This window comes from Peromyscus leucopus, chromosome 12, assembly GCF_004664715.2.
Source record: "Peromyscus leucopus breed LL Stock chromosome 12, UCI_PerLeu_2.1, whole genome shotgun sequence".
In the NCBI taxonomy this organism is placed as follows: domain Eukaryota; kingdom Metazoa; phylum Chordata; class Mammalia; order Rodentia; family Cricetidae; genus Peromyscus; species Peromyscus leucopus.
The window spans coordinates 1848951-1870002 of NC_051073.1; the positions used below are offsets into that span (position 1 = coordinate 1848951).

The window sequence follows — 21052 nt, forward strand, 5'->3', positions numbered from 1 at the left end:
AAGTTATTTATAGCCCTTGCCCTCTAACTCATCAGATGCTTAGCAAGCATTCTGCTTAATCACCAAGTTGTATTTATATTAGAGGCTTGGGAAGCTGGAAAGGATCTTCCATGCAGGGTCAGAAAAATCCCTAGATGAGCTAGTCAGCTATGCAAAGACACCGCTGAGCAGAATCCAAGTATTTACGTTGTGGCCTTGGAAGCTATCATACCTCATTCAATTAAGATACAAAATAGTGGTTACCAAAACCTGATTATTAAAAAAAAAAAAGAAAAAATGTGTCAAGTATCCTTGTCTTCCCACATCCTGACACAGTTCTGACCCTGGGACACCTACATAGCACAGAACAGAATTGTGGCCTGCGGCTCAGAAAACTAATACCATGACCTATATTTTTAATATTTATCAGGCCACTGCTAGCACTGTCCTCATCCAGGAAGAAAAAAAAAAGGGTAATGAATAGAATTAACTTGAAAAGAGTCCTAGCTTTGAATAGAAATTTTCCACATAGGGAGGTCTCTGTGGAGGAGGGGGCTGTGGGAAGGAAGAACTGCGCCTTACCACTGAGGAGCCATCTTTCAAAGGCAGGAACGTGGGAGACTGGAGAAGACAGTGAGGGACTTAGAGTCTGCCCCAGCCCCAGCATCCAGGCCAAGAGAAAACTCAGAATCCTCTACAAGTGCGGCTGCAAGAAACTCAAAGAATAAACATGAGATTCCTCAAAACTTACATAAAGGCTGGGTAATTTTCTAGAAAAGACTCATTAGCATTTAAATAACAAGCTGTACTTATTTAAGCTCCGCTTATCAAAAGACATTTAGACTCCTACCCATGACACTGTTTTTCTGTCTTGTGGAGGACCTCTCTGGAATGTTCCTCTTCCTTGGGAAAAGCACAGTTATCATTCACACCTTGTCTGCAGGACTCTGACACTCGTGCATAGCTCATTTGCATTCTCATCAAGGCCAAAAGCTATCTTCTAATAAAGCCTTCTCCTATGGAATTTCGCAAGAGATGAGATATGTCTAGAAAATAAAATAAAATCAATGCAGCCAAAAGCATGCATCAGGACTGGGTTTTTTGATGACCCAGAGAATCTTAAAATGTATTGATTTGGCCATCTTCTTAATGTTCCTCTACTGAATCCTAGAATGATGGATTGGCTCAAAGACTAATAGCTAGAAACCTGCAAAGGGGAAAAATCTCTGTCACAAAGAAAGGCTTTTGCCTGATGCCCAGCATCAGCATTTCATGCTCCAACAGGGATTATAGACAAGTCATGGTCATGTGCACACCTAACCACAGAGCCACATCTGGCCAAGTAAGGGGCAATGCCTGAACAGATGGGTAGAAGAACTGTGCCATGCCCAAGCTGCCATTGTTCATCCATGAAGTGACTTCAGGCTGTATGTGGGCTGTATAGATAGCTCTAAAGACATGCCCTTGCTTCTGCTCTGGAGAGACATTCAAGTTCATGGCAGCATGTAACTGAACATGGAAAACAATGTTAAAAATTAGATCTCAGTGTGCTCCTTTGAGATAACTGCACCAGCACTGAGTACAAGGTGGCCAGACCATGCCGCTCTAAGAAGCAGAGAATTCAGAAGTGGAAAGGATTCTTCCAGAACCCTAGGCTACAGTTGGAATCCTAGAAAAATCACCCCAGGGAACAGAGCACTTCCCCTGGTCCACAGAATCCTAGGAAAGGTAATATGCTGGCCCGTTCCAGGGTCCAACACATGTTACCACTAGTATGTCCCTTTGCTCAGTTCACAAGGGTTAAGCAAAGAGCACTCTGCCCTACTCCCCTGCTGCCTTTAGTTCCAGATTTAAAGAAAACACATGCACACGCACACGTACACATGCACACACACACCTGACAGCAGCCTGCTTGCATGTGGACATGTGTTATACAGATACCATTTAACTATTTGTTGTCTATACTGAATAATCCAAGTCTTTACCATGATGCTCAATGAGAGACATGCTATCACGTGCTGAGAGAATGTTGGGATGGAAAGAAGATGTGGTCTTTTGTCTCCAGGGGATTCAGCTTAAATAACTGGATGGGAAATTGAACTGATGAGTCAACATGAAACAAGGGGTCTTCCAGAGACACTGAGGTCAGTGTCGTAAGGCCTCTCAGCATCTGGTCCTTGGCCATCCTGGGTTCACATGCAGTTCTTGTTCTTCCCTGCAGGGGGAGATCTCCTGTGTCTATTTCATAGGCCACCAGTCACAAGCATAGGGACCCATTCCAGTGTGACCTCATCTTGACTGATCATGTATGCAATGACTTTTTCCAAATGAGATCACATTCTACATCCCTGGAGTTAGGATGAGAGCATACACTTGAGGGGAAGTGAGGAGTAAGGTGCAATTTAATCTACACCAGAACGGAAGGATGAACAAACCTTAGAAAGGAAATCTTGCTCAAACAGCACATGTGGTCAAGTTTTCCTGACTTACGGGAGGTGTCGATACTTAGAAAGTGTAAATGAACATTTCTGGTTATAAAATTTTAATAGTCACAATGTTCTGATCTACAACTTCCAAACCCAAATGGGATGTTCTTCTGCTTATGGAATTTTTTTTTTTTTTAAATATTTAAGTATCTGGTGAACTTGGAAAGCCACAAAAGAAGGCAAGAGGACTTTCAAAGGGAAAAGCCGAGGAAGGCTTCCCAGAGGCTTGGCTGAGGGAGGAGTCAAGTGGGGGGGGCAACAGCTGCTTGCTGTACCTGACCCCTGAAGACAGACACACATTACCCCTCACTCTTTGCAGATCCCACCACCAGGAGGAATGCAAAGGCTGGACCCACAGCGAGAAACCGATACGCCAGCCAGTGGACACTCAACAGACCCCACCCTACCGTCTCAGCACACACCCTCACCACAGACTGGAGACTGCCCACACCCAGGGCTACAGGATCCGTGGACAAGGAGAGTGACAGCTACAGTGTCAGCCCGTCACAAGACACAGGTAGGCCCCGTGTGCTTCTTCCTTGATCACAGCAGGATCTCCCAGGCTCCTCGAGGAGGGGAGCCTGGGAAACCTCTCTGTCCTCCTGTGGAGCTTGTCTTGTGAAGATCACTTTCAAATGACACCCGTTACTCTGTCCATTCTCAGGTCAGCTGTGCAGCCTTTCCTATATGCAAGGCCTTACTGAGTTCTGCAAGATGGAACTGAAACGCATCTCTTCTGCAGGTGTCTTGAATCTCCCACCCATGCTTCTCTCTCCTTTTAGTTTCTATCCCTACAGAGAGAAAGAGACACTTTTACATTCTCACCCACACAATGGCAGTAATTGCTGATTGCGCTCTGAGGGCGTCTGACCCACTCCCACCTCCAGGACTAAGAGCCTGAACTTGACATTCCTTCCACGACAAGGTCACAGCACCCCCTACAGGGAACATGGGCTGATCCTTTTGGCAATTAACCAGTTTGATTATAAGGTAAACAAGCCATCAAGTTGATGGGGTCAACCACCAAGATTTCACTTCTGACATGAACTTCCCTCAACTTTGAAAAGAAGTTATATCTATCTAAATCTAATAGCTATAGGAAATGTTAACACTCATTTTCTTTTTTTTTCCTTCACAATGCACTTCAAAAACAGGGCTCCAAAGGTGGTGTGTCGCTGTGGGAATTTATTTTTATGTCTGTTATTTCTCTTAGAAGGTTCTCAGAGTTACATAGAGGTGACTTCAAAACTTTTCTGTAGATGTAAAATACAGAGATGCTTTTGACTGAGATGGCGTGGCTTTGTTGTAAGGCCTGTTGTGCTGGTTTCTGTCCTATTTTCTAGTTCTCATCAAGAGAGGTAACAAGAAAGGATGCATCCTAGAGACCAGACATTGTTCTGCCTTGGGAGAAAGTCAGTCTTCAGAGTGTGTGCATGTGTGTGTGTGTGTGTGTGTGTGTGTGTGTGTGTGTGTGTGTGTGTGTGTGTGCATGCGTGCATGCATGTATGTGTACACATATATACAAGGAGACCAGAGGCTGCCCCTGAGTATCTTCCTCAATCACCCTCATCTTATTTTTAAGGAGACAGGATCTCTCACTGAATCTCTCACTAATTCAACTAACCTGGTTCAGCAGCAAGCTCCAGGAATCTTCCTGCCTCTACTAAACAGTTTTTACATGGGCACTGGAGATCAAACTTGAGCCCTCATACTAGAGTGACTTTGCTGACTCAGCCATCTCCAGCCTCTTGCCTTCTGTTCTAAGAACCATCACATCTTCCTTCCCAAGTTCAGTCCAGTGGAGCTCATGCCAATTACAGAGTCTCTGCAGTGCAGATGTGTTTGCGGGTCAGATCAGGGAGGGGTGCTGTGGCTTTGACACTGCCCCCCAACTGTCCCTGCCAAAAGCCAAACTGTTTAAAGGGGAAGGCTTTGCTTATTTACGAAAATGCTCAGGGCTGGGATATCTGACACAGCACTGGGTTAATGCAAAGTCCCTGAGCTTTGTGGATGAAGCTGGCCTCAGAGTGGCAGAGGAAGACTACTCTGACAGAGCCAAGCCTCCTCTAGATCCTATGAATCTGACATGTTACAGCCAGAAACCAGGAAAGGTTATCCAGTTGGTTCAAACACAGGCCACCAACTTAAGTCATCCCCCCCCCCTCTTTTCTCTCTCCTGTGGCACAGACCGAGCAAGGAGCAGCATGGTCTCCACAGAAAGTGCCTCCTCTACCTACGAAGAACTGGCCAGGGCTTATGAACACGCCAAGATGGAGGAACAGCTGAGGCATGCCAAGTTCACCATCACAGAGTGCTTCATATCTGACACATCCTCCGAGCAGCTGACGGCGGGGACCAATGAGTACACAGACAGTCTGACCTCCAGTACCCCTTCAGAATCGGGGATCTGCAGATTCACTGCGTCTCCCCCCAAACCTCAGGACGGAGGACGAGTGATGAACATGGCGGTTCCCAAGGCCCATCGGCCAGGTGAGGAGGCGAGGCGGGGCCTGTTGCCTAGGACACCCACCTACTGTGAACACTCCGTTTTCAGATTGGGTGGGTGTTCCGCTGACTGACGGCTGCAGAACAGATCCCTCCACCGCTATTTGCTGAAACAGTAACATTCACTTGTTTTATTCATGAGCATGAGATTTGATCAGAGTCTCGTGAGGAAAGCAAGCAATAGCGGTGGGATCCACTTCTTAAAAAATAAATGGCTAACTCAACTTCCAAGTCTCTACCAGCCATGTTTCCCATGTAAGTCTTTCCAGAAGGTGGCCTGAGCATTCTCCTATCCTGGTGAGTTAGTTCTAAATGCAAGCATTCTAAATGACAGGAAGTGAATACAGCCATTTTCTTAAGGTTAGTGGGAAAACTGTATTGGTCAATTTGCCATTATGATAACACATTTCCCTAGGCTGAGCACTTGGTAAGGAAAGAAGGTTTATTTAGCTCATAGTTCTAGAGGTCTGATGATATGGTACTGCCATCAATTACTATGATGTGAGGGCCTCATAGTAAATGGCATTTGTAGGGAGGGGGTATATCTGTACAAAAAGACTACACAGTGAGATGGGAAGCCACTGTATGGGAAAGGACTCTTAGAACAGCTAGCTCTTAAGAGAATTAATGCAGAACCGCCTTAACCTTGTCAAGGACAGTATCCCATGACCTACCGACCTCCCACTGGGTCCCTATCCACTATGATTCCCAGCCACCTCCCAGCATCAGCACTCTGAAAACCAAGCTTCCAGCACTGGGGTCCTTGGACACACGTTCAGCCATCCCTTCCAAGTAGGCTATTGTCCAAGTAGAGCCCAGGAAACTTGGGGTCAAAGGAAACACATCCTGTCTGCTTGATGAGAAGAGTCAGTGGTCAAGAGCTGTTTTGCGGCTGTTTCACTGGGGCCTTTTGAAAGGAGAGAGGTCTTAGCAGGAGTCAGTACTGGGGAAGCCCTTTGCTGGGTTGTTCCCTGAGGATGACAGGAAGTGGGAAATGTCGCTCAGGTGCTCATGTGACTTCAGCTTGACCTTGTATGGATACACTGGGCTTGTGAGAACTGAAACTGCACACTTAAGAGCTGACAAAGGTCCAGTCTCTCACAGTGCTGATGAGTCCGAGGACTTTGAGCTAGTCCAAGGTCTAGCTACAAGAAAAAGGCCAGAAACCTCCATCTACTTGACCACAGTACAGAGAGGGCCCTGGTTTGGCCTTGTGTCAGAAGTCTTAGTTTTCTGTAGAAACTTGGTTCTTACGTGTTGGCTAGTATTGACACACCATGCCTAGCACAACTGAAGCAAAGCTTCAATTTAAATCCACAAGGTCAGTGGGCTGCTAACCCAAGGAAACTCCTTTTCTATTTTCACCCTCTGTAAGAGATACCCCACAGCCTTTCCCTGATGGGCTAGCCAAGGGGTCACATCCAGCATTCACTTCTTTTCCTGAGCCTCGGCAATGACACTATTTTAAAAATGTACCTTCTCTTTTAAATTATGATCACTGTGTGGGGTCTTATGATACAGTGGAAAGCTGAAAAAAGGGGCCCTAATAAATTCATAAAATATATAAAATAATAATTATCCATCCAGCAAGTAATCTCCCAAGAGTCATGGCAGATGCAATAAAGTGTCTGAAGAGTCAGAACTTCATTTATTTTCACTTTATCTACCTCAGCAGGGGAGAGGACGAGATGTTATTTGTGGGTGTTTCTATTTCATGTATTTTGCTATTCTTAGTGTTTAAAAGGCAAATGCAGATAAGATGTGATCAACTTAATGGCTTTTGGACCTTGCTCATCCTAGAGGTGACAAGACAGCAAATGGAAAATGGAAAATCAGGCATCTTGTTTAGCTTCGCTGGCAACTGTAGGTGGGCATGACACTGATGCCATAGTGCTGGATTTGCACATACTGGATTTGCAGAATACTGCAAGATGCAGAGAAGCAAAGAGAAGTGCTCTGGATACCAACCTACGTCCAGAGAGTTGTTAGAATCCCTGGAGTGTAGGGGGCTCCACACATGCTGCTGGGGGCTTCTTCCTTTCAGAGAACCCACTTCATCTGCACACCCCCCTTTAAGTACTCCCTGTCCCCATATAAGAGGACATGTCACCACTTCCTCTTCAAGTAGGATTTAGGGCATAGAAAGTGCTTCCAGGAAGGATGACTGCCCTACTTTTGCAAACCTTTAAATTATTGAAAGCTTGACCTTTCTTTCTGATGGCATGCTGTCTGTATGGTTGGATTAAGAATTTTATTATTTAAAGTCTGTACTTTTGTTCATGGCATTGTTTCCTGGATTCCTTAGGGCATCCCAGAGATCACCACAAAGTGGCTATTGTCTTACCGCATTATTTAAAGTAAAGTGATTTTATAACTTTAGATATGAATAATTTCTTAAATCAATGTGAGTACTGATGTCCACAAACTTTGTTTTGTCTACCCCACAGGGCTGGATTATTATTGGATTTTTAATATGCTCTAGAGAGAGAGATTTCATCTTCTGGGATCCTTCCTGTTGTTCCTTTTTAATGTTACTGAAGTTGCTGTGGGAGCAGAATTGGCTCTGGAGGCCTCCAGGTCCAGTGTGAGAATAGGTCTGGAGGTGTAGTGACAGAGCAGGCAGATCAGCACAGGGGATTTCCTGACAGAACTGTGATCCTGGGTAGCAGGGAAACCAGGTTGACCTTTCTGATTCAGGTCAGAAAAATGAGGGCTATAAGGTCAGAACAGGAGTGATGTCAGTCAGTCCTAAATGTACAAAGTGCATGCAAAATTTCTGAGCAAATGACCAGGAGTCTGACACAATTCTGGTACCAAAATCTGGCCATAAAGCTCTGCATCCCACTCCAACAGCCTTCTCTATTTATCTTAATATTATTCTGGGAAGACCATGCAGGGTGGGTCAGGGGCAGTTGTGATGGGATGTGAATGAGCCAAGATGGCTGCACTCACGTCAAGTGGAAGACATGCAGAGCAGAAGACTGCCGTTCTTATGACTCTGACTGCAGGATGCATTCAAGCTGGCAGCCCTTTGACCAGTGCTTTTAACCCATCCTTCCCCTGTGTCCCTCTGAGTTCTGCATAATGCATGTCATTTGCTGGTTCTAGGTACAGCCTTATCATCCTCCGAACAGCTTGCTCCTCTCCTCATCATTAGCTCTTCCTTCTATCTCCTTATTGTTTTACTTTGCCTGTCTTCAATACCAACAATTACGATCCCAAACTTTTCAATTCCCTACAAATGTGGATCAGGTCACATATATGAACTTTATCAGATCATGGCCCCAAGAAAAGAGGAAAGGGGTCATGGATATCTTTTATCTTTTTCTCTCAGGGTCTATAGATATCCAACAAGCACCTAGACAGTGATCAGGAAATAGTCTTAAATGAAATCTATGCATAGTGCTATGCCGGTTCATAGTATATACAGTATAGACATTATTGGATATGTATGGTTGCATTCATGACAAGATTGAACAATTGGCTCGTATTTTAATTACCAGAAATGATTAGTCAGATACATTCAAATACAAAAGGACATTCAAGTTTACTCTAACATACTTTTAGCCAAATTGATGTATTTTCTTCCTTTTGCCCTTGACCAATCCGAACAAATAACTTCCAGACAGAGGATGATCCCCCGAGTCTAGCTTTACATTTTAATAACACCTAATTTGAATTTTTAAGAACTGTACATTTTAAGTAAATTATTAAAAATGTGCTTGCTTTCTTCAGTCAGGGCTAGCTATTTCTATCTTTAAAAAATTTTTTTAAAAGTTCAAACTCTATATTCCTCCTCCAAGAAACTGGTGGAAGGTATAAGAGGGCCCCTTCTCCCTGGTTATGGAGCCCCTTCTTGGCTTTAGGAGTATTTTGAGCCACTTTCTGTCCCTCTTAGGCTACAGCTTCTTCTTTATTCCTGATGTTTAGACTATGCACCTGAGAGATGTCACTGCAGGGGCAACAAGTCAGCTCACAGCTCTGCATGCTCCCGTCATACCTGCACTCTCTAACCTGGCTTCAGATCCATCCATTCACCCCAGCTCTCCACCAAAGATGCCCTTGAGGTCCCAGCTGGTGAATGGCTTGCTCATCCAGCCAGCTGCCATCTAAGGGGGCCCATTGAATAACCAGATATCTGAAGCAGCTGTTGGATTAAAATTTTAGGATCCATTCTTCTCATTTTGTCAACTTCTCCTAAAGGTATGAGTTTGAGCAATGAGAGAGAGAGAGAGAGAGAGAGGAGAGTGAGGCAGGACCCACAACATAGCCAGGCCCAGAGCCCATGCCTGAAGGAATGGGTACCTAGAGGATGACCCAGCCTCTGAACAGCAAGTTCTGTTCTGACGTAGGCTACCTATCAGTCTGAACATGTGCATTCCATCTCTGAAGCCTCCAGGGCTCTTGTGTTGGTCTCTTCATAAATATTAGACTCCTAGCTGGGCGGCAGTGGCACATACCTTTAATCCCAGCACTCAGGAGGCAGAGCCAGGTGAATCTCTGTGAGTTCGAGGCCAGCCTGTTCTACAGAGTGAGATCCAGGAAAAGCATCAAAAACTACATAGAGAAACCCTGTCTCAAAAAAACAACAAAAAAATTAGACTCCAGAACTCTTCACTAGCAAGTAGTTGGCACTACAACCTCCCTTGACTCTCACTCACACTGAGGTCTGGTGCTCCGCTTCTTACAAGAAAACGTGTTGGCTACTGCTTCTCAAAGCCAAAGCTTCATACGTGTCCCTCCTGGGTGGGACATCTTCCCAGTGCTGTGACAAGACACCAAGACTAAGGTGACTTAGAGAAGAAAGAGTTTATTTGGGCTTATGATTCCATGATGGTATAGTGAAGGCATGGAGGAAGGAACAGGACGCAGAGGCAAGAAGCAAAGAGGGATCTCTAGAAACCTCAAGCTCATCCCCAGTGACACACTCCCTTCTGCAAGGCCATACCTCCTAATCCTTCAAAACATGCCCGTCATTTGGGAACCAAGTATTTAAATGCCCAAGACTACTTTGAGTATATTTATCATTCAAACCACCACAGCTCTCCTCAAGCAACTGGGCCTCCTTGCCTCTACTTCTGCTTTGGATGTTCATCTGGAGGCTAAACACTGAGGCTCGGTATCTTCCTCACTCAGATTTGAAGTTTCTACCATGAATGACACTCTTAAGAGCTTTGAAAAGGATGCCCTTTCAAATGCAACTATCTGATATTTTCACGTTGGCACATGTGTGCATGTACCTACAAATGAGTGTGAACATGCACACATGCAGGCATAGATATATATCCATGGGTTTGGAATCACATGTACACAGCTCATATACACACACACACACACAACAACACACACACACACTTTCAGTGTCTTTGAGCACCACCTTACCACCTTCCTGGTAGATCAATGCTTTTTGCAGCTTGGCTTTAGATTTTAATGATATTTGATATTTGAATTTTTAGGCTATCTTAAGTCAATTACTAGAATGTGCTTTTTTTCTGTTTGTGCTCTAACAATCCCCATCTTATTTTATTCCTGTGAATAGTTAGTTGGGTATCTGCTGAATGCCTTGGGAGCTGAGGATATGGCACTAGACAGACTCAGAAAGATCCCCTCTTAAAAGAAGCTGTAATGGTGTAATTGCATGAGCCAGCACCATAGCTTTAGGTCATGCTAAATGCTGAAAGAGAAGTAGCTTAGGGATGGGGTACAATCTGTCAGTGGATATTTTGGCAATGACGGTCAGAGAAGGCTCTCAGATGCAATGAGATGAACATGATAGGAGAGAAGAAGCGTAGAGAAGACCATCGTCCAAGCAGGGAGCAATGGTCCAAGCAGGGAGAAGAGTAAAGGTTGGAGGTAGAAATGAGTTTGGTGTTTACTGAGTGAATCAAGAGATCCATCTGACCTATCACACATAAGCAAACATCCCAATGCCCCTGCAGGGATGCCAGTTTTGGAGCTGGCCAGCAGACCTAGCCTCTGAATGGCTCTTCTACCTACACTGCATTTCTGAGTGGAGCAGTGTTCTCATCCCTGCTCCTTCCTAGAAACCAGATCTCCCTGATGGGCAGTTGCAGTTCAGCTTCTTATAGGTTTCCCTAGTATTCTACTCTATTCTCAGGGATGGTCCCTCAGTGCATTCATTACGGAAAGACTTCTTCTCAATGGCCCTATTCTTAGAATTCTAAGTACATGGCCTAGTTTGCTTTTTATTGTGATTAAAAAAAAATGGCTGAAAGATGCTTGGAGGAAAAAAAAAGTTTATTTGGCTTACACATCTCAATCTGCTGAGGGAAGTTAGGCCAGGAATTCAAGCAGGAGCAGAGGCAGGGACCACGGGGGAACTCTGCTGACTTGCTTGCTCCCCATCATTGTTTAGCTGGCTTTCTTTCTATCACCACCCAAGAGCATCTGCCTAGGGGTGATACTGCCCTCAATGCACTGATCCCTCCTACACCAATCATTAATCCACAGACATGACTGCAGGCCAGTCTGATGAAGGCACTTCTACCGTTCCCTCTTCTCAGGTGACTCTAGTTTGTGTCAAGTTGACAAAAGCTAACCAGCCCCTCTATGTTCGTGAGACAAAAGTTGAGTATCTACATTCCTGAGTCTTCTGCAGCCACCTCTCCTACCGTCCCTCTCTGTCCCTGCTTCCACGGGGAGCCTCCTGTCCCCGAGGCTCTAACATTGCCAAGTGTTCTGCAAAGTACACATAGCCACCACTGTTGCTCGGGCTGTTGGCCATTCCTCTCACACTACATGTGTTTTCAGCAATGGCTGCATTTGCATTTTCTGAGGCCCAGTGAACAGCTTTCTGCTTTTTTGGTTAATTTTGGGTCTAGGTTCTAGTTGTTGGGGAGTTGAAGGCTGTTTCAGGCTCTCAAGAAATTATAAGTCTCAAGAAAGCCTTACCCCAGTGGACCAGTGTGTACAAGGCTACCTATGTCCCCATGAGTAACCAGGGGCAGCTTCCAGAGTCCTTTGTCACAGGAGACAAGCAAAAAAGCTCAATACAGTGACTTAAAGCGCACTGTGTGTCCAGGAGACCCTGTCAGAATGCATATATGGACCACTACTGTTGACTGAATATCTTCAGTATAGAAAGATATTGAGTATTACCCTAAGTCATGAAAGCATTAATAAATTTACCTAATACCTCCCACTATTTCGTTGGTTTATCTGAATAGATTATCATAAAAGAGGCTACAGAAAAAAAGGGTCCTGAAAATACAACACAGATTTCTTGAAAGAAAATCCAAGAAAGAGGGCAAAACCCAGCTATGGAAGACAGGCACTCCTGTGCACATACCTATGTGCACACACATACATGTACACACACACACACACACACATCATGAAAGTCTACAGAATTTCTGTAAGAGACAAGACTAGAGAATGCCATTTTTTAACATAGTTCCATGTGGCTTCTGCCAATATCACATTCTAATACATCCCAGTTTCCCAATTGAAAAAAGAAAAATATGATTTCAAGACATTTAACAGTTAAGCCTTTCTATGGCTTCCTACTGCTCTCAGGGTAGAAGCTGGTAAGAAACTGAAGAATCAACCCATCTTCCTTGCCAGCCCTCCCCACCCTACCCCCACCCCCAGCTCCCACCACCCACCCTGCTCTCCAGTCTCTAACTCCTGGCCTTCTGCAACCCTGAGTTAGAGTAAAACTGTTTCACATCAGCCTAACTCAGTTCCTCTTGTGGGCGGGTCTAGTTCCTCTTGTTTGCTGTGATTTTGCCACCCAGACTACTCAGACTGCTTCATAAACTGAGCAAGTGAAAGCCCCTAGCCTAGGCTCCCACTTGAATCAGTTGTCACTGTGTGCTTCCCCAGAGGGCCTCTTGGAAGGGGTAGATCTGTCCTAGAGCCTCATGTACCTGCCCAGTGTTCCCAGCAGGTAATCCAGTACTCCAGCTCATGAGCTCTCCACTGCCTAGAGGCCAAGGAAGACTTTCTGATCCCACTTTGATATAAATAAACTACTTTACTACTGAAGACTCATGAGCTGTGACCAACTCAAAGTCTTACCTCATACCTCAGTGTGTTTTTTAAAGTCTATAGCAAGTAGGAAGATCACAGTATCAGTGTACCCTTAAAAATGCATGAAGGCTCCAAAGAACAAGCCAAGAACAGTAACTGAGCCCAAACACTGGGCCCACTGATATTAATGCCACATCATTTATTTAGAGTTTTTCCTGGTTGCTGTTTTGGGAGTGAAGATTCGTTTACAGAGAGATTGGTTTACAAGTTTTTTATTACCGTGGTGTGACATTAATATTAAACTAAAAAACGTGTTAGATCCCATCTGCCTGAGGTGAGGGTAGACTCCACAGTCGCCTTCCCTCATAAGCTCCTGGACTGTAATGTTGCAAGGCTCATCTCCATGGTAGTTATTGAAATTGTTAGAACTCGAATGCCCTTTGCATCTTACTTCTGCATCAATATCCAGCTGCATCCAAGCACAGACATCAAAACCTTGTTAGAAACTGATGAAAGATCCTTTTTATGTCTCCCAGGAGGCAATTCGAGCCCCTGAGAACTGTGATACACTTACTTTTCCATGAATTTGGGACAGCATTTACGCAGCTTCCCAGTTTCTGGATAACAAGGTATTACAGAGGAGAAAGAAAAGAGAGCTTCATTGTACAGTATATCCAGGGATGCTTAGCTCTTAAAGTACATGGATTTATTTCTTTCCTAGGACACACTAACCCTACAATTTCCAATGCAGATATACTTCACCTATGTTATAGGTGAGATAGCTTAGCATATACGAAAGTCTCTGTCGGGCTGAAACTTCAAGTGTGCCTCCCATACTTGACTTTGGTGCTTCAGGGGATCCCAGAACTGTTTGGAAGCAAAGGAGGGATTTCAACATGAATTCAACAACCATTTCACCAGGCTCAGTGGGAGAAACACCCGGGTTTTGTCTCTGAGCACTGTATGACCAACCATCTTTCCCGTGGTCTTCCATGAAGGTTAAGCTCCCATGGTCTGGTACATTGGAAGGGATAGTGCCCAACTCAGGTTGAGTTCAGTAAGTCCCATGTAGAATTTGGAAGGAGAGAAGGGCCTGCTTAGTTTTGTGAACTTTCACCATCCATAATGAGAACTCTCAACAACAGTGGCATCAATACTTGAGGCAAGGTGGTTATCTTGAGGCAGGTGCTGGGGGGCAGGTCCTGATCACCCCCTGACCACTGACTCATAAATGCTAGTAGCATACCTCCCCGCCCCTCACATAATGACACTGTCACATGTCCCCAGGGATGAGGTCAACCTCAGTGAAGCTTCACTGACCTGGACCAGATGCTCTGCTTGTGTGGTATGTGACAAATGGTCACGGGGCAGGGGTGGGGGGGGTGGGGTGGGGGACAGGGACTGAGATGTGTGGACTGCCTCCCACTGCAGGATTTCTGTAGCTGTTCTGATGAACTTTGCCCTTCCTTTCCCAGGACTGAAATACACTCAGACTTTGTGCATGAGTCTGAATACACTGAGAGAGAGAGAGAGCTCAGGAAGTTTTTAGCTAAAAGGAGGCAACATTTGCATAGAGCTGTTTTCACACCATCAGGACAGACAGCCTGACCGCCCCCTTCCTTCATGGAAGATGACAGGCTCTGAGCCTCCAGTGCTGATGGATGAGAGGGAAGAATCCTGCCTCGTAAGGGCCAGGGGGCAGTAATTACATCTGTGTGCTTGCCAGTTAGGAGAAGCGGTGAAATCGATGCTAGCTTACTGAATCTGGACTTTCAGAGACATTACTGTCACTGAAGGTCCCCAGAGGGCCGTGGCAGAGGATGAGGAATGAAGCATTATATCAGAAAATAACACGTAACACTGAGTTAATAGCTAAATTGCCCTCCTCCCTTGAGACATGAGTCAAATCTGAGGTCTGGACTCCTCCTGGTCGGGCAGTGGTGGGTGCAGTTTGCCATCTGTAGCGAGACCCAAGGGGGAAATGTGAGAAAGGGCACCTAGGATGAGTGTGTATTGTTCTGGTGGTTCGCACACATCTTAGAAGCTGAGAAGGGGCTGTTCCATGACTGTAATACACGGGTCCTCCCATCAGACCCACCTCTCTATGTCCTGTGGGTTAGATCGGCTTCTCCTCTACCTGTGATCCCACCTTTAATTTTCATCTCTTTGTGGCTGTTTCCTGTTCTTGCCTCTGTTTCCACCTCCCTGTGTGCATCCGTCTCTCTGGTCTCTGCTTCTTCACCCCTGTGGCTGTCGCTCATCCACACCCACCGTCAACTCACCCCGTCCCCACCCAGCTCAGCCTCACATGCCACCCTGTGCTCAGCATCTTGGTCTCAGCTCTGGCTTCCTCAGTGCCATTTCCCCAAAGTATCTCATTGTCCTAGTGTCCTGCCAAACTGCTTCTGACACAGGGGTGTGGACCCCAAGAGCAGAGTGCAGAGGGGCTGGATGGCTAGGCAAATGTGTGCTTCAAAGTTGCCTGAGTCAACAGCCCAGCTGGGCCCCTGATAAGCCCCTGTCATCCAGTCTGTGTTCCTGCTTGGCTTGGGAAAGAGGCACTAGCTGGGTTGAGGTAACTTGGGGGGAAGCTGGACATGCAGTGGGGTAAGCAGAGACAAAGGGGTGGGAGATAGGGGGAGAATCCAAGTCAAATGTTCGTCTTTACCTAGGCATGGGTGTTTTCCCACTTTCCTAATGGTGTGCGCTCTCCTTCTCCCCCTTCCCTACTCTCTCTTACACACACACACACACACACACACACACACACACACACACACACCACACCACACCTGTTGGCTGTCTGTGATCTGAGTACTACCTTGCACTCAGCTCTCTCCTTAGCCCTCTCCTACCCTTGACCCCTGAGTTTTACCCTTCTGTATGGCTTTGACTTCATGAATGAAAGCTTTATCCAAGGAAAATAAAACAGAAAGAGGGAGAAAGAGGAGGCAGAAGAGAATAAAGGGGGAAGTGGAGGATGAAGAGGGAAGAGAAAGAGTGAGAAATGAAGAAGTGGGAAAAAGGAGGGGGAGGAAATGATGGAGGGAGGGACAGAGAGAGGGATGGGGCAAGGGAGGGAGGGAAGGCGAGGCCAGTGGGAGGCCAAGAGAAGGAAAGAAGGTAATGAGACCTGCAAATGGCTGTGGCACTTCCCACCCCGAAGCCACACTGCAGACTGCAGCCAGGCTCTCTGCAGTATGAGGACTGCCTGGGTTTTGACTCTGAATGCCTGTGCAGCACCAGATCCCACAGGCAGGATGGCCAGTGTGTGTGCTCCTGTCAGAGGTTAGCACCATGCTATATAAACCAATATACCCACCCTGGAGTTCAGAGGAAGGGGCTCTTGAATTGCTGACCTCTGGTGCTTTCAAGTATGTAGGGAACTCAGAGGCTCCTGGCTGGCCAGAGTTGCAGGAAAGTTCCCCTCTGGAGTTGGAGGCCTTCGAAGAGGATGGTGCTTCCCACTGGGGTCCAGGAGCTGCAGGAAGCCAAGTCCAGGGAGCCCTCCCTGCCAAGCTCTGGGTTGTCTTCTCAGCCAGATGGACAGGGCCTGCTTCTGCAGGGGTGGGAGAGCAGACGCAGGTCTGTGGCTCAGGCTCGGTGGGACGACAGGAGGTGGCACCAGAAGCCTTTCGGCAGGGCTCCCAGCATTAGCAAGGACTTTCTGTAGCTCCTTCAACTCTTTCCCTCCTCCCTTGGCTGGTGGAGGCAGAAATGGCCAATGGGAAAGGAGGGGTGTGACTGCTGGTGGGGAGACCCTAAGCCCATCACGGACAAGAAGAGAAGGTGTCAGTTTCCCGAGGCTTGCTGCGACAGGTCACCACAAACCTGGGAGCTTAAATCAGATTTATTCTCTCACAGTTCTAGAGACCAGAAGTTCAAAGTCAAGACACCAGCTGACAAATGTTCCTCTGAGGGCTCTAGGTAAGAGCACACTCCTGGCCAACCCCAGCTCTGCTGGCTCCAGGTCACCCTGGGCTTATGGCCCCACCACTCTGGCTCTACTTCCATCCTCTCATGGCTCCCCCCCATGTGCCTCCCATGTCCCTCTGCCTGGCTCTTACAGAGACATATGTCACTGGATTTAAAGTCCATATTAAATCCAAATGATCATTTCTCAGGTCACTTAACTTCATCCCATCAGCAAAGGCCACTTCTCTGGGTGAAGCCACACTCAGAATTCTGGACCTGGGTCCATGGGGACCACTAATCAGCACCCCCTCTCATTCTTCCGATAGGCCTCCACCCTAAAGCCCTGTCCTATGGTGAAACCCGCATGTGAGCTACTTACTTAATGGAGTCATTGCCACAGCCCTCCACACTGGATACAAGTATTCCCATCTTGGGGATGAATGAGGCAACCTAGCCCAAATCTGTATTAGTTGTGCTTGGAATGTCTTTCCAACCTCCAGGATGCTGCCATTGGAGTCAAAAATGGGTGTCTCCCATATGAAACAGACAGGTGGTGGGGGCAGGCAAGCATGTCAGTGCCCAGGAGTCACCCTACCCCATACTCGCTGCTCTTCCTAGAGCAGCCATGTCAGTGGTGGCCTTGATTTGTGTAGGCATCTGAGGAACCTAGGATCTAAACAGACTTCCCAACAATCCCATCTCCCAGCCAGTATTTAAACTCTAGTGTGGGCTTAGATTTCACTGGGCATAATGCGCTGACAGTCGACAGAGCTCAGCACTGACCACCCAGGTGCTTCCTTCCCCATAAGCACATGCGCTATGAAGCATGTTCATTGGATGCATTCACACAGCCCAATGAGCTGCTCTGTGCACTGATTGGAAAACACACTCTATCATATATGTGTATGTATCCATACATATATATGCGCCAAGGAGAGCTGCTCTTTAACTCTTTAAGCAACCATCTAACTTCATAAAGCTTTGCCTGTTTTAACTCTGGTTCTTTACAAGATATTCAGTATCCTGAGCTGCTTGGCAGACCTGCAAAGGGGACCTAGCTGTGAAGATCTTTCTAGTTTCATTATGAAAGATAGCACTTCTAACCAAGCTTTTGTTTAAGTTATCAAACACTCTTGGTCACTACACCAAAAGTGAGAAGTCTGATGGGCATAAATCTTGGGTACCTTGGGTTTTTTTTTTTTTAATATTTATTTACGTATCCATTGTGTGTGCCTATGTGTGGAAGTCAGGAGACAATCTGTGGAAGTCTTTTCTTTCCTTCTACCACGTGGGTCCTGGGAACCAAACTCAGGCCTCCGGGCAAGGCAGTGATGCCTTTACACACTGAGCCATCTTGCCAGCACGGGACACTGTGCTCATTGTCTTGATCTGTACAATCTTAGACCAGAGAGATCTGCAGTCTGGTTGGGACTGAAATACTACAGGCTTTGGGGGATCACTACTCTCTGGGAATCTGATAGAGACCAAAATGGGGTAAATCCAAAGGCCTGAGCATGTCATAGCACATTACAAATACACCAGGCATGCAAGATGGAGTCGGATACCAGAAGTAGTCACAGATCTTCTTAACCTTTAAATAGCCCTGGAGTAAATGTGATCCCCCTGATGTCACACATTGGGACAACAGGAAAAAAATAATCACACAATTAAATAAAAGAGTAAACCAGTCTAGTTTGCTTATTGAACTCTTAGGAATACTCACTTTTAAGGAATTGAAATATATAAAATTTCCCATGTTTCAAAATTGGTCAGGTAGCATGTATTGATTCATACAGCAAGCGTCCCTCACACTGAAAAACAATGTTCCATCTCTCTTGTCTTGCCTGTGGTTGTGTGTGGTGTGCTTCCACTCTCCACATTATTCATTAAGGCAGAGCCTTTCACTGACCCCAGCACTTGCCAGCACGGTTAGTCCTGCCAGCCAGCCTGCTCCGAAGAGCCTCTGTCTCCATCATCAGAGCTCTGGAATCACAGGCAAGCAGTCCCACCCATCCAGCCACCCAGCCAGCACTGATCTGGGGTCTGAGGATCACAACTCCAGGCTTCATGGTTGCATGACAAACCCTTTCTCCACTGGGCCATTCCCTTAGCCCTCTGTCTCATTTCTAAATGGCATCTGTCAATCTTTTGTGTCTGCTTCTGCATAGATTAGTTCCTTGATAGAGAAGCTGAAGAATATGTCCATTTATCTTCCATAATGAAGATAAAGCATTTTCAAGACCATAAGGTTTCATTTTAAAAAATTAAATCCTCGTATTTTTTTTCAGGAGCTAATCTAATCTTCATATACATTTCACATTAGTCTCTGCAGATGTGACATCTGACTTCAACAAGTACCCCACACCCTGTTCAGAGTGGAGCAGAGTGTGTCATTTGCTCTACCAGAGGGTCATGGTCAATTAATTGTTTATGACTGGACTTCCATGTGAAGCCAGCATTGAACCAGAGTATGTTGAATTTCATGAGCTTGGCCAGGGCATCTGGATAACACACTGTGGTTCTTAATGAAACTATGTAATTCCTCATTAGTCCTTTATGTGGCGAGAGCCCAAGGAAGCCAATGAACAAATGTAGGTGAATCTTCACACCACCAATACCAAGAGGCATGCCAGTGTGACACACAAGGAAATCACTTGACAAATTTCCAAAGAGTAAGGTCATCCTTCCTCCTATTCTGAGGGAAAAAAAATCTTACATAAGTAGTACCATTTTGAAAACAGGGAATGGTCCTTTAAGATGCTCTTGAGGTGCTTGCCTTGAGTTTCTTTCTTTCTAGAAGCCCTAAATCATAGACTATGTTCCTCAGTGTCCTGCTGACTAGTCAGTGGGGGAAAGCAGAGAACTTTCTGGGATGCTGAGTTTACTCCTGCTACAGGCAATCTGGATCGGTGACCGTGAACTTACAGAAAAATAAGGAGTTCCAGGAATATTGTGAAACAAAATAAACAGAGATTTTCAGCCATCTTAGTCAGAAACTAGGGGTGGGGATGGGAGTTGTGCTGAAGATGTTATGGGAGAGGCCCAATCCTTCCAGACTCAACGGGTCTGAAATCAACCCATCCTCTAGCTGGCCATCTTTTCCCAATGTATCATTTCAGAATCAGTGCTTTGTGTGTTGTTTGATTCTGTTGATAGAACAAATACCAAAGGCGGGTTAAATTTATGAAGAAACCGCGTTGCTTCCACTCAGTGCCGAAGAACAAAGCCGCACAAAGCACAGTGCTGGCTCAGGAGAGGGCCGTGGCAGACGCTGGGAGTGTGATGAAGAGGTCGCCTCTTAGAATAGGAAGCCAGTTAGAGGCTGAGACCCCCACATCTCTTCCAAGGCCCACCCCAGTTGTCCTGAGGCCGTCTGCTAGACCACACCTCTTAAAGACTCCGCCAACACAGTGAGGCCCAAGCCTCCAATGTCTGAACACATTAAACCACAGTGCAGTCCACTGTCGACCCTGTCTCCCGAGCGTAAAGCCTAGAGGGATTCACAGTGGACTCGGCCTTCACTTTCGCCGTTGCCACTTCGCATCTGAAACCATTTCTCACATGTGTCCTTCATATCTCAATTTCATTTTCTTACGTCCCATAGCTGCCCCCACCCCAAGATCAGGGCACCATCCAGTCCCTCTCATCTGCACATTCCCCTCCCCATCCTCTCAGCTGGAGAACTGCACACTGCCACCATACTCTCTGGCCTGAGCTGCTCACCTGGTATGTGTGCCAAGACAGTTCCTGGGGCCTCAAGATAGACAGGAACAACCCCCAGGGGTCATCTCAGCCTGATGCACAAACAGCCCGAGCCCATGTGGGTCTTGAAGTGAAAAAAAAAAAAAAAAAAAAAGATGCATGGATAGGCTAGAGAGTGATCGGTGTGTCTTCCAGGATAGCAGACACTAAGTGCCAGACTGAGTCCAGCTCAAGCTACAGGGTGTGGCTGCCTCTAGAGGTTCACCCCAGTGCACTAACTCTTTGCAGGGGTGGTGGGATGGATTAATGACTCTAGCCAGGGTCATGGAGATGGGGATGGAAACAAGTCAAAAGATATTCAAACAAAGTAACCAGAAGCAAAAAAAAAAAAAAAAAAAAAAAAAAAAAAAAAAAAAAAAAGAGAGAGAGACAGAGAGAGCAGCTTTAATGTCTGGAAGAATGCTGACAGCGTT

The 21052-nt window shown here is 46.1% G+C and overlaps 1 protein-coding gene across 1 annotated transcript in view; it reads left to right on the top strand.

Annotated features, from left to right (window-relative positions):
- Positions 1-21052, top strand: part of LOC114700349 (Down syndrome cell adhesion molecule homolog) — a 216542-nt gene that overhangs the window by 189540 nt on the left and 5950 nt on the right. Inside the window, exons 24-26 of the mRNA XM_037210023.1 lie at positions 2785-2982; positions 4653-4955; positions 16827-16889. Of these exons, the coding sequence (XP_037065918.1) occupies positions 2785-2982; positions 4653-4955; positions 16827-16889 (564 nt within the window). The remainder of the gene's footprint in view (positions 1-2784; positions 2983-4652; positions 4956-16826; positions 16890-21052) is intronic.